At 42.2% G+C, this 13,939-nt stretch overlaps 1 protein-coding gene across 8 annotated transcripts in view; it reads right to left on the bottom strand.

Annotated features, from left to right (window-relative positions):
• The window catches only part of Esrrg (estrogen related receptor gamma), a 613,611-nt gene that overhangs the window by 203,240 nt on the left and 396,432 nt on the right, over positions 1-13,939 (bottom strand). Inside the window, exon 1 of one of the 8 annotated variants that reach the window (XM_005348852.3) lies at positions 12,933-13,136. The exons of the other annotated variants lie outside the window; for them this stretch is intronic. Coding sequence (XP_005348909.1) covers positions 12,933-12,988 — 56 coding nt within the window. The 5' untranslated portion in view covers positions 12,989-13,136. Of the gene's footprint in view, positions 1-12,932; positions 13,137-13,939 lie in introns of those variants that run through there. 8 annotated transcript variants of the gene reach the window in all.

Below are 13,939 nucleotides of genomic sequence, written 5' to 3'. Positions count from 1 at the left end.
CCACACACACACCACACACACCACACACACACACACACACACACACACACACACACACACACACACACAAAATTAAATCGACTGGTCTTTTCCCAAAGAAAGAGTGAATTCTCTTGGCTACTTATTTCCTTGAACTTTTTATATCTTTGGTAAAACTGTTATAAATATACTGTGTGTGTCTGTAGTTGAAGGGAGAGTCATTTAAGTCAGATGCGACAGATGACAGACATGTTACATCATCACCACTGCTTTGTGTCTTTAGCAGGAGAATCTGTGATTTAAATCATTATTTTAAAGTAGTCTGTGCTGTATTCATAGAATTTTATATCCAAAATGTGTGTGTGTGTGTGTGTGTGTGTGTATACACATATGTGTGTGTATGTGTGTGTGTTTGTGACCAGGTTGACACTGGTACCCACAGTGTGGCCAGGGCAGAAGCATGTGTGCTAAGGATGTTCTCTTCCTACCGTGGCTGTGTCCCCTCAGTTGCATGTATCCAGCAGCAAGTAGAATGATTTCTCTTGGGGTAGCAGCAATAACTTAAATCCATGTCACAGACAGGGGAGAACAGGCGTAAAGAATACTCCAAGATTGACAACGGGACAAGGCAAAGGCAGTCACTCAAAAAAAGATCCAGGAAACCTGTCTGCCCTGTCCTTTGGAACAAAATGTAAACGGCTGTGAACTCACCCAAAGGCAGGTGAACTCACCCAAAGGCAGAAGAACTCACCCAGTCTTGACGTGACCTCAAGTTAAGATGCTTCTTTGTCCTGCCCAGGTCCAGTGGTGGCCTCAAAGCCCCTCGTGCCACTGCAAAGCCAGCTGTTGCCCATAGGTGGTTGCAGAGAGCTCCTACTGGCCAGTGAAGGGCAGCCTGACAGGCGCCCAGCATCTAGGAGGTCAGTCAGTGGCCTTGGGATCTCTTCAGGACATCTCTGCAAACCCTTTTCTCACTGTTGTGGTCAATAAAACACTTCCGGCTTCAGCATTAGCTTGAGGAGTCAGTCCCATCCTATCACTCCTCAGAGATGAATGCTCATTTAATGGAAAACTTCACGTTCTTCTCTGGGGGCACGGCAAGGTGCAGCAAGTGGGGTTCTCAGAACATGGACCGGGATGGTCTGAGCATGAGGAGGGGGCAGGGGGAGAGGGAAATGGGTGAGATGGGGCTTCAGCAGAGGAAAAATTGCAAGGATTCGCAGGATAACCAGCCTTGTCTCCACAGGACAGAGCACACGGCACTATTCTTGGCGACTCTCTAATGATACTGAAGAAAAACTATGAAGCTGTTAGAATGATGTTACAATCGCTTATCAGAGTGGAACGCAGAATTCACAGGTCTCCCAAATTCTACAACAGCCCATCAGAGAATTAGGGCCAGTTGTCATTTCCAATTTGATTATGGACTATGGGGAGCATAGAAATAAATTCAATTATTGGGCCGGATCACACAAAATTGCTGATATTTGACCATTTTTTTTGACCTACGAAATAGCAACTTCATATAGTTCAACCTAATATAATTAGAATCCCATTATATTATTTCCATGCAAAATGAAAAATACTCTAACTTTTTTACAGGTAATTTCACAATTTGAAGCTTGACCTTTGCGTTAATTTCTGCTAATTTTTTGTTTGGAAGTTTCTTTTCAAAATTATAGCACTTACCAATGTTAAAAGTTGAAGCTGGACTTGGAGGAGGGGGTAGCCCAGTAACAAAGTTCTTGGTAGCCTGTGCTTAGCTCTAGGTATGACCTATGGCATCCTCACAAACAAAAGAAAACAAGATTAAACAAAAGGACGGCAAACTACTGAAGCCTTGGGTGCACAGGCCTGGAGTCTGGCGTACAGCAGCCAGCGTACACAAGAACTTAGAGCCTAGCATGGCTAGCACAATTGCCTTTGTGATAGCCACGTAGGACCACCATGCTAAGGTTCCACAGCCTGTGCTCAGTTCCCAAGAGCTGAAGACAGGAGAAACAACTTCCCCTTGAGCAACTTCACTAAAAGAATGGAAACATGGACTTCCTTCTACACTCCGCCCCCCCCCCCGCCCCCCACCAATGACTTTGTAAGTGTGCTGGTGACAGAAAGATTCCAAGGTGCTGGTAGTGCTGGCGGCTTACAGATCAAACAATACTTAGCATGCTCTGTGTCGTGCTGGAGATGCGGATGCAAGCCCTCGGACAAGGAGGGAAGAAATCCAAGGCTTCGCTTGATCAAGGTACCTGCTGCCACCTCCCAGCGCTTCTCCAGAGCATGGCCACTAGTGAGCAGACTGGAGACCACCTTATTTTGATTACAGTGCTTTCCTCGGGCAGAAATTTTTATTTCATTTTGAATCTTAAAACCATTCCACTTCCAGCCATGCATTTTTATGTTTACAATTGACATCTTCATAAAAGAATGGAACCTTTGAGCGACAGCTCAAAGGCATGAAGGTTGCCGGCAGTAAGGACTTAAATGATTTTACACCTAAATGGAGCCCAGTTGTTTTTAGTTAAAATTTAATAATCCTTAAACTGATGACCTTTCTTCCACAGAAAGGCCCCGAGTTGGAAAAAAAAAAACAACCGAACTTTCCAATGAAATATATTTTAAGAAACTAGTGCTGAACAAAGGGCTGTTTAAAGCTGAACGCTTTGTCAATTTATCAGCTTGTGAACACTCTGTCCCTCAGTCCCCCACTGCCGGGCGAATGTATGGAGCCGTGGTGCCTCCCTTAATCGAAGACTATTGATTCGAGTGTGTCACGGTGATCTCATTGAGAGTAATCAATAGTAATCCAAAATCAATCATTCTGATCTTGCACTACCATTTATCAAATCTGAATACGCCAAATTATTTCTAGGCATCCGTCGCAAAGATGAGCAAACAGGACAAGGGAGGAAGTTAACGGTTTGTATTCAAAGCCAAAGCAGTGTCCTCTCCCCACAGCAAGGGAGGGTACTTTAAAATGTACTATTATTTAGACAAAAACATTTATCTTGTCATTAAAGCATCCTCAATTTATAATTAATCTCAGCCCACTCATAATTTCTGTTGTTGCTTTTTGATAGCTGGTTCAGCGCAGCAGATATAGGCTCACCGAGCCCCTGAACTTACCTGGTCATCATCATTTTATAAGTGGGATAAGCTAAAGTTTCGAATGCCTGTCACTCATCAGCTAGGAGAACAAGGAGCCTCGATCGACACAGGGCAGAACTGCATCTTGGAACACAGAAATGGTGTTTAATAGACCCAGCGCCAGTTAGGCGTGCTAATTTCTCCAGAGAATGGCCAACAGCATACGTGTACCTGCTTATCAAAGACACTGCCGTGGATGCCGAAGGTTCCTTTATCAACACATCCCCTTGTAATTTAGTCAAGGTAATAAATCCTTCTATTCATTAGCACGCACTCAAAAGCACCCCTCCTTCTTTAACTTGAATAGGAAGAAAGGGGGCCCAGAGTCTCTAAAACATTTACTTTCGCTAATGTAAAAGTGCTGGCATTTTCCTTCACTCTGATAAGCTGGTGCCACTGAAAGAGATTATTCTTTTCGTATTCAAACCTATCAGCATTTTGTAAAAAGCTCCCCGCGTCTTATCAGGAGTATGAACCAGCGTGGTTACTGAAAGCAGCCTACATTGCTCTTCTCTCTCTCTCTCTCTCTCTCTCTGCCAAGCTATCTGATAAGCCCCCAGCTAACGAACTGTATTTACACACAATCAAACACAAGTTGTATCTTTCACCGGCGCTGGAGCCGGATTCCAGTTCGCCATTGGTTTTTCTGCTGTGACATTAACTTAACAAAAATGTCAGCAGCCCAGTATCCCAAACTGACAACCATCAGGAAAACACTGTAAAACCATTCAGGTAGAATGTTCAGCAAACAAAACAAAAGAAAAAACAAATGGGAGGTGGGAGAGGCAATCTCCTCAGGATCCACAGGGAGAATAAAGGGCACCGGTGTGTGTGGGCAGGAGGGCTCCAGGACCCTTTCACCACAGTGCAAGACCCCTGAGCAAAGCAAATGCAAAGAAATAGATTTTTTTTAATGGGTGTATGTCTTGGGGATGGAGAGGGAAAGTGTTCAAAGAACACTAGGGCCACCAGGCTTGCCACTCTCCCTCCAACTAGAGGTGAGAAGTTCTACAAGGCAAGAAGAAAGAACACAATAGACATCAAAGAACTTACCCCGGAACCAGAAACTGAAGACAAGAGAGAAAAAGTACTGTGGTCACATGAGGTGATCATATCTCAGGACCGATTTTTCCGATCACGAAAACTCTCATAAATGCTCTAGACATTAAAGTTTTGTTCACTACAAGGAAATGAGAAAATATATAAACACAACTGGAGTGGGACGTCTTACCCTCATATTATTTTCGTATTCCTTCAGACTTAACCAGCTGAAGGCATTCACTATTCGATGATATGAAAAAAAGACATGTCACCCAGCCAGTTAATTCTTCCCTTTCATCTCAGAAAGGCCTCCCACCAGGCTGTGGTCCAAAGAACCTGAGAGAGGCTTTTGGGTGCTTTGGGTGCATGAAAAACAATAGCGACATTTCTAGAAGAGGATAGAATTCTGAAATGTACTAGAACAACGGGGTCACAAGACATTCTTGTATGGAGGAACAAATTCTGGGCTGGATCTTGTGCCTATAAAACATCCATGGCGCGCCTCACTTGCCTTGGCCGGCCGGCTAAGAAAAAGCAGAAGTGATCTGCCACATGCTCCCACCAGAGGCCAAACCTTGATGTTGTCTAGACTCCAATAGGAAGACTCCAAGCAGGCAAGTCAGTACCCTGCAGTTGCCAGTGGCTCCCCCATGTGTGACTCGAGGCCCTCATAACTGACAAGGTAGGTCTCAGTCAAGTCTAGAGAAAAAAGGATGCTCCGTTTTTTCAAGGGGTCCAGCATGCACTGCATACAGCCACCTCCTCCTAGGGAAAAGGCATGGCTCTCCTTCTCTTTCCCTGATCATGAGCTGTTGATTACAGGTATAACAGTCTTTCTCAAACTATCAGATCTGTTTTGACAAATGAGTAGCTGCCAAGAAAGCTTCTTTAGAATATGCTTGTATTTGAGGGGGCGGGTAAAAAGAATACCATTTAGCACAGCCATCTTTGGGTTTGGTGCAAAGTTGATGTGCTACAAGAATTTACAATTATGGAGGGCCAAAGGCAGTCTAGAGAACAGCTCACAACTGGATGGTTCTCTCTAAGAAGCAGGGGAACCTCTAGGTTTCTTTTATTGATCTGCTATTTTTTTTACTAACTTTGTATATAAGCTTTTTCAAGTTTCCCAAGCCAAGGAAATTCTCATGACTGTTGTGTATGAATAGCTTGGAAAGTAAACCTGGAAAAACAGTTTAACTGGAACCGTGAGTATTAGGAGAAAGGGAACCTAGACTGTGCAAGCAAGCCTTTGCTGAACGTCTCAGAAACCATGAAGCAAATGGGCAGAGGGTTTGTGGGGTAGATGGAAAAGGGATTATCATTCGCCAAGATCTCCTTCTGACCCAGGGGTGGGGTAGAATTCAGCATGCTTTTGCTTATTGTCTGTGCATCAATTCTTCATTTAGTTTTAAATATTTTTAAAAATTGACTAAGCCATACACAGAAAGCGTGGGAGGTTTTTGTTTTTCATTTGAAGAAAATGTAGGCAAAGCTCCACAAGAAGAGATGCTGCACAGGAGCCTTAGGATTTGCCACAATTTGGCTTTTTTTTTTTTTTGATTCTCAAATAAAAGTAATGAAGGTTTATCCCCTCTGAGATGTACACCTCTGCTCCCCACTTCACAGACCGCTAGAACGATCTGAAGGAACTCCAGTTACACCACCCTCATTGCCATCTATGTGGTCTGTAATCCCTGCAGTTAGTTTTAAATAAGAGGTCGGGAGGCAGCCCGGCTCTCATCACCTTTACCTTACCCACCCGATCTCTGATACACGTGAGAATTTATTGCTTGCTCTCCTTATATTCAGTACCATCCTAACCAACTGTTTGTGGAGAAAGTGGATGATGAAGCGAAGTTAAATTGACATGTCTGTGATGTGCCTGGCAGCCCTCAGCGTGCCCAATATTAATTTGTTTTCTTTGGCTAGGTACGTGCTGCCAATGTGTATTACACGTGAGATGCACTTCAGGCCCAGGGATGTAAATTCTGCATGCGAGTCGGTCGCACCAGCAGCCACCGGAGAGAGCACAAAGCATGCCCACAATGAGAACTGGTTCATATGATTAAACTATAAATTGGCATTTAGGTTCTTATGGTGGCATACACCATAATCTTATGTAAAGTCCTGATGATCTTTCACACTTTCATGTTTGATAGATTTATTTTAAACGTCAAAGCCCAGGTTTTGTGCAGTTCTCTCCCGGCTAGCACTGTATGGTTAAAATCTATAGTTAAGTGCACATATAGATCTTTGCTAGCATATTGAAATAGATTTCAAAGAACCAGTGAAAAATCCAATTTTTAAATAACCGTATTTTTCTTTTGTTGCTTTGCCTTAACAAATCACCTCCCAAATAAGAGGCCTTGCCACAAATTATGATGCATATACCATTTGAAGAAATTAAAATATATAATGCCAGCTCCCTTCAAACACCCAAAATACCTTTCAGAAATGAAAAGGAGAAGTGAATGTTTGCAATACATACAATTCTAGATTCTAGATGCTTTCATTTCAATAGTTTGTGAAAACTGTCAAAAAACAAACAAACAAACAAAAAAAAAACAAAACACCATTCAAAATGCCAGAGAAAAAGGAAAATCTGGCACCGTGGGAAGAACCAGCAAGTAGAGGTCTGGGAAAAGTCGGACTGGAGACCATCTCTTTACTGAGGCTTCCTACGATGCTAGAAAGAGAAAGTCTGACTTGGTGGGTCCTTGAGAGAGCAGAGGGCTGTCACTCAGCACCTCAGACCGCCACAGCTGACCCTGATCTGATGCCTCAGCGCAGAGCAGCGGCAAGCAGGAATTTTCCATAAACACAAGAGCAGGAATTTGATAAAGCGTTATGCAAATAAGTAAAGGTAGGAAATGATCCCAGCACTTTAAAGGAGCGCATGAATTAGAACAAGAATTAGAAGATTAGAAAAAGCAATTGCATGAATGTTTTCTATCAACACACCCTCAGATTTATGTAAGTGAAATCACAGAATTCTAAATTTACCTTGGAGAGTAAAACTGAATTAACTAAGACACGGAGTGAATTTGACAGATATAAAAATACCTATTAATTTTATTCATTTTTTTCCCTTAGGAAAAAATAAGGAAATGACGTATTTACTGAGTGCAATAATAAAAATCCACATTTCTGCATTTGTTTTGAGAGCTGCCCTGCTCTTTACGATCATGTGTTTGTCAGACCAATTGTATAGGAAAAGAGGTAGCCAGGAGCTATTTCAAAATATTCTACTGCATATGGCCTCAGCCCATTAAATTATGCATTTGCTCTCAGCAGCTGATTTCCTATTTTACAAATTATTTATGGTTACTAGATGCTGAATATAATTTTTTAGAAATTAAAATTGGAAAAACATGTGCATTCCAGGCTACCTGTTCACCTGTCCAATGCATAAGAGCTAAATCAATTCTTTTTCCAATTGGGCCTGATAAATACCTAAAATATGAATCCAAGTTGAAAATCATGCCTGGTAAATTTAATTGGCCAATAACTATTTATGCATTACACCTAAGACTTATTTATATAGGCAAAAAAGCTGGTGAATAATAATATAAAATATCTAAACTGTCCATACATCCCTCTCCCATACATATGTGTATTTCACATGCAACTAGACATACAGACAAACACATTTCCCCCATGCATCCTAGTGGCAATTCGCTATTTTAAAGGGCCATATGTGCATTTGTTTATCCATCACGGCATCAATAATCTCAGTCTATGTAGATGTGGCCACAGGAAAAAAAATAATCAATGATGAAACATGCAAAACGCAGCAAGAATGGCAAGCTGGAGAGACGATTGGTGTCATCCCCACGCTCTCAAATGCACACAAATATGACTGGAGAGAGGTGAAATATTTCACTGTCAGGGAGCAGAGAAAAGCGCAATTCATTTCTATCTCATGTGTTTTAGGACAATGACAATTTAATACAATACCAGTGGGTGTATCAGAGATAAAAACTGAACAAACTGGCCCAACATAATCAAAGATTTTCTCCAGAGAGCTGGCTCGGCCGGAGCTCGCCTGCACTAGAACACATCAACCTGGTATTGTTTCTCTCTCCTGTGAATTTGTTTGGGTACCGGACTCGGGGCACAGCGTGTCTGCTGCGATGACTGGAAAGTTCTCCTGTGATCTTGCACGCATTCTCATCTTCTCTCTAAACGCTTGCGGGGCAAATCTAGGAAGTTTATTTGGTATGGATTGGTTTCATAAAAATCACTGCTGTGAACGGCCCCTTGGATGTACAGAATCAGTCAGGGAGTACGCATTTTTAACTCCGTCTATGAAATCCTATCAACCTGCTAACCATCACTTGACAAGCGAAGCAAAGATCTAGTTTGTTTAATGATTAGGCTAACAGCAATGCTGAGGAATTTTTCACAAGTCACACAGACTTGCAATTTGGACATCGTGCTACCTTCCCAGAGAACCACCCCTTCTTTGTCTGTAATTCTGGAGGGAGGGAGGTATCATGAAAGTATTGTTAAACAGAACCCGAGAGAACTTAGCTGCCCTCTTTGATGGATAGCACCAGGTATAGAAAATTAATTGCAAAAGTATGGCCCAGCTAATGAGATGGCCCTTATCTTTTCTCAACCAAGGAAGCATAAGTATTTTTCTACTGGCTCAATATTTTACAAAAAAAAAAACTAAAGTGTTATTAACTAAATAAAAATCTGATCAAAAAACCTCAAAGCCACGAGTGGTCGGTCATACATTCTAAGGTCTGGACGATTTGAAGGGAAAAGTGACTTCCTACCGTATTTTCTTCCTAAGCTTTAAATTCCCTCATTCATGCTCTCTCTCAACTTTAGGAGAAAAAAACAGCAGCACAAGTCTTTTCCCCCTGCTAGCATTTTAAAAGCAGAATTTCAATGCCATACTTTAAGAAGTAGCCACTATACATTACAGGTCAGATTAAATTAAAGAAATATATCAAACACTATCAGTGTAGAGCACATATATTCTTTTAAAGAAACAGTGCTACCTTATTGGGGGGAAATGCTGGAAAAATGACCATCCATGCGAGAGAATTAATGGCTCTCCACAAGGGCTTTGCTAATAACATGGGTTAATTACCACCGCAACACACTAGGTCCAGTAAATAAAGCTTCGGAGCCACAAGCACACAGATAAGAGGCCATCACTGTAAGAAAGAACCAGCCCCACCATCGCCCTTGCCTCTGCTAAGATGAGAAGCTGTTTAAACTCACTACCAAATGAGCACCGGGCAATATCCACATTCCCTCACACAAAGGGCTGGTAGAACATAGGTGCCTGTCACCAACCTTATTCAACATGTATTCCATCAACTAAGGGAGACTTTCAAAAAAAAAATTTTTTTTTGCTTACTTCAAAAGAAAAGAATCATGAGTTATATAATACAAACCACTTGGGGATACACACACACACACACACACACACACACACAAACACATATACATATTCACATTGTATACATACATAGTTTAGGGCATGCACCATAGTTATTTAATTCTTAAAAAAAAACAGAATGGTTCTGTTCCGTTTTGTGGTGGACAAGGTTAAAGATATTTAGCCAAAGAACGCTAATTACTGCTGGCTGTCATTTCCAGAAATTTACCAAGATCGTCTGAGGACCCCACCTACACCACCTACCTTTAAGGTTGCTAGTGTTTGCAACAGATTTACATGGCAGGATCAAGACAGAAAGTCGTGAGTTCTGAGTAGGAGTTTGGGTATTCTACCTCAGAAAAAATAAACTCAAACTGCCTCTTGTCGGCTCTCAAATTACGTCGTATCTAAAGGAACTTGGGAAGGCACCTATCTTTCCATAAAAAACAAAACAAAACAAAAACTACTCATACCTATTCTGATTTACATTCTTGTTGCTACTGTGAAAATTCACAGGTCTCATTCTTGTTTTTATTCTTTATATTTCCCCATGACAGTACCACTTTAGGAGAAGTCTATTTCAATTCACGTTAGCTGTTCCTAAGAAGACATGAGTCCGAGGGGAAAATAAAACCAACACCCTGAAACCCAGAAATCCACACACAATCAAATTTGCATAGCTCTGAGCAGAAATCCTGACAAACGTGAAACTGTTAAATCTTCAATGTCTGGGTCTCCACGATCAAGCTGGAATTTCCTAAACTGCCACCCCCTCTCCTTGTCTGTTTTGGAGTGTTTCAATTGCCTTCTTCCAACAGCTGTGGCAACTGTTAAAACAGCCAGTAAAATTAAGTCCGCTCTATAATCCTGTAGTCAATGTTACATTTTAATCAGAGGTTGAAAGGGATTCGTGTGACGAGCGCACTCATTTAGAATGATTACACAGACACATATGTCAAAACCAGCAGATACATTATTTCCGTCTATTTATGCTCTCAGCTATTACTGCTATTCAGTGTGAAACAAGCCATACAGCTTTGTGTTCTTGAAAGTGCTGGCGACTTTCCTAAAATAAAAAAAAAAATGTATGTACTTACATAGTTAAAGGTTAACATTTTAAGCTCTCTTAATGGTGGTCAATAAATTGCATGAATCTTTTTAACAGCCTCACAAGCAGAAACGGTCCAGCATTTCCCTTGGAAACTGCATAACTCAGGTTTCATTTCTGTGTATACACACGTGATGGGGTTGAAACCGGCACAATTACTATGAATATTAATAGCATGTATAAATTCTGTGGTTTATTAATTGAGACAGAGAGGCAGATGCGTTGCTCAGTCCTGGATCTTTCGGTCTGTCCAGTGAACCACGTAACCATCACAACTGCACGCACACAATAAATCTGTATTTTTAAAAGATGACTTTTAATTGAGCCAGAAAGAAAGAAAGAAAGAAAGAAAGAAAGAAAGAAAGAAAGAAAGAAAGAGAGAAAGAGAGAGAGAGAGAGAGAGAGAGAGAGAGAGAGAAAGAAAGAAAGAAAGAAAGAAAGAGAGAAAGAAAGAAAGAAAGACAGCTAGTTTGAATCTTGTGCCAAAGCCAAAAGGACATGTGCCCTGGTTTCATGTTTAAATACATCTGCTTTAAGAAGCCTATATAAACTAATTATTCAAATTCAGTATAAGAAGTTAAATTCAAAGAAAGTACTTTTTCCATGAACCCTTTGGAGGGATATTTAAAGTTTGCTCTGTTTATTTATTTACGAGACAAAGTTCTGAATCTGAGTGAGCCCAAGGCGTTCTGCCTGACAAGAGGACATTTCCGAGTCTCCCGTGCTACACGCAGCCCAGGTAGGTGCGCTGCCCTCCGCACTGGCCTTGCGTGGGCGGTCTTACCTTTGTTTGTATTTCATTTTTATTCTTGAGCATTTTAAGCTTGGCTCTTCCCTCGAGTGTTTCAGACAGATGCAAAGACAGCCTCTCGATGTCTCAGATCCTAGTCTTAGCTAATAGTTCCTGTGAGTGTGTGTTTGTGTGTGTGTGTGTGTGTGTGTGTGAGAGAGAGAGAGAGAGAGAGAGAGAGAGAGAGAGAGAGAGAGAGAATGCAAGTGTGTGCACACACACACACGCTCAAACACACACAGGCTGCGAGCCACTTCTCATCTCTCAATTATGATGCAAAGCAAAGGGCTGTCAGCAAGAACAGATAGTGGACTTCCAGCACTACCACATGGCCCCAGTGCCCAGAGTTTTGGATTTTCTTCACAATCTATCAAGAGAAAGGTTTGCCAAGAGCACTCTTAAAAATTATAACAGTTGGTTTACGGTAATGCGAAAGCAATCTAACTGATTCAACAGAAAGCAAACGAGACCACTGACAGCCTTGTGACCCACTGATGTTCTGTCTAAACAGTGACTTGAAGTTTATGAGCTATTCATTTACACGAGAATGCCCAATTTGCTTTCCCTGCCCCTACTACTTACCGGCCCTGGACCTTTGATAATCGAAATATACAGACTATCCAGGAAGTTATTCATAAATATGACTGAACTACATTTAAAGAAGTAAAGTGCCCTTTTATATATTTCTGGACACAATACGATACATAATCTAATTCCAGGACCTGCACGCTGTCTATTTAAGGGAAGGTTTTTTTTTTTTTTTAAAAAAAAAAGTCACTAATGTTTCTTCTTCAGTTTTCTCCCCTTTAAATATTTATAATGTGTGAAAATCTCATGTTACTTAACGGACTGATTTGCCAGTTAAGTACTGACATAACGCTAACCACATAACTACCATTACCCTAGCTCTGAGCAGCACGGGGCTAGTTGCTAAATCGTTCTCTGAAGGGGAATTAATAAAGGTACGATTTTGCCTCTGACTCCGCGCAGCAAAGGGTGACAGAGAGTTTCAAATATCTGTCAAACTGCAAATACGTAAGAAGCACTCAGTAGTATAAATCATTTTGAATATTGTATTTTAAAACATCTTTCCTAGGGAAAATGGGTCCGGGTAAAAGATGCATTTTAACAGTTCACTGAGCATTGGTGCCCAGAGCCTATTCTTAGCACCTGAAAGAGAAGTGGCTGTCACCCAGCTGTTTTAGTGACAGTCACAGGGCTGCCTTAAAGGTAACACTGTAGTCAGAGAACAATTCCTCCACTTACTGAATTAGGAGATCACCCTCCACACAAAAGGCACCAGACAGCCGCCAACAAGCACCCACGCACACCAAACACCCAGGCCACTACGTGGGTCCGCGTGCACACAAGCCGCCCTGTCCACGCTCCGGCACACACGCACCCCACCCCCCGCCCCCCACGCCGAGTTGCAAAAAGAATGAAAAAAAAAAAAAGAAAAAGGTACCTACTCTTCCTCGTAGTGCAGGGAAAAAGACTCAGGCAGGCAAAGTTCTACCGAATCCATGTGCGCCCGGCAACCATTATTTGTGCACCCCACCTATAAATCAAAGTTTCCTTGACAGAGCCGGGTGCAATTAACACGCGCGTTCTCCCAGTGACAAGCCCATAGGCACGGCCAGTTGGGACCGAGGCTCGCACACTCTCTCCTAATCAAGGACTTAAAGCCCCGATTGGAGCTTATTAATATGAAGTAGGGCTTTACATATGCAGTCCCACCGGCCCAGGAGCGCATCTGATTGGGGGGCCGCTGCCCAATCAGGAGGGAGGCGACGCGAGGCCGCCGGAGCCGCAGCCCGCAGGTATGCAGGGCGCAGGGCGCACGCCTGGAGCACGGTGGGCAAAGCTGCAGCCCGGAAGCCCCACGCGAGCCACAGATTTTCCCACATTTATTCTTTTAATGCGTACGCTCCCACGAGCCCGAGAAGCTTAGAAAAAAAAGTAAAGAAAAAGAAAGGGTGGAAATATCAACCGTAACTAACTTAAGTCACGTTACACCAGAGCGATTTGCTGTTTTTTTTTTTTTTTTCTTCTATCCTCAGACCTATTTTGTTTTTGCAAAGAAGAACTTACGCCAGTTGGATACATTTGGCCGATGGATTCTGTGGAAGGCGCTGAGCGAAGTTTATCCTGCCTTACTCTGTATACGGAGTGCTCCACCGGGGCAGCTGCTGTTTTTATTTATTTTTATTATTATTGGTGTGCGCGCTCTATTTTCTCATTAGCTTCTACTAATACCTTCCCTTGCTGGGTCCTACTATAAAGAGCATTAAAAAAAAAAAAAAAAGACATTCTTCTTCGACATGAGTTCAGCCTAAGAGACTGGGCGAGCCCTCTGGGGTGGAAGGTCATAGCTTCATAGCAGTACGGGAAGAGGGAAGAAAGCGTGGATACAGGCGAGGGGTAAACATTTCTATTCTCTCTCTTTCTCTCTCTCTCTCCCTCCCTCCCTCCCTCC

Source organism: Microtus ochrogaster, chromosome 6, assembly GCF_000317375.1.
Source record: "Microtus ochrogaster isolate Prairie Vole_2 chromosome 6, MicOch1.0, whole genome shotgun sequence".
In the NCBI taxonomy this organism is placed as follows: domain Eukaryota; kingdom Metazoa; phylum Chordata; class Mammalia; order Rodentia; family Cricetidae; genus Microtus; species Microtus ochrogaster.
The sequence above is the reverse complement of the archived record's forward strand: the minus strand, read 5'-3'. Positions and strand labels throughout refer to the sequence as shown.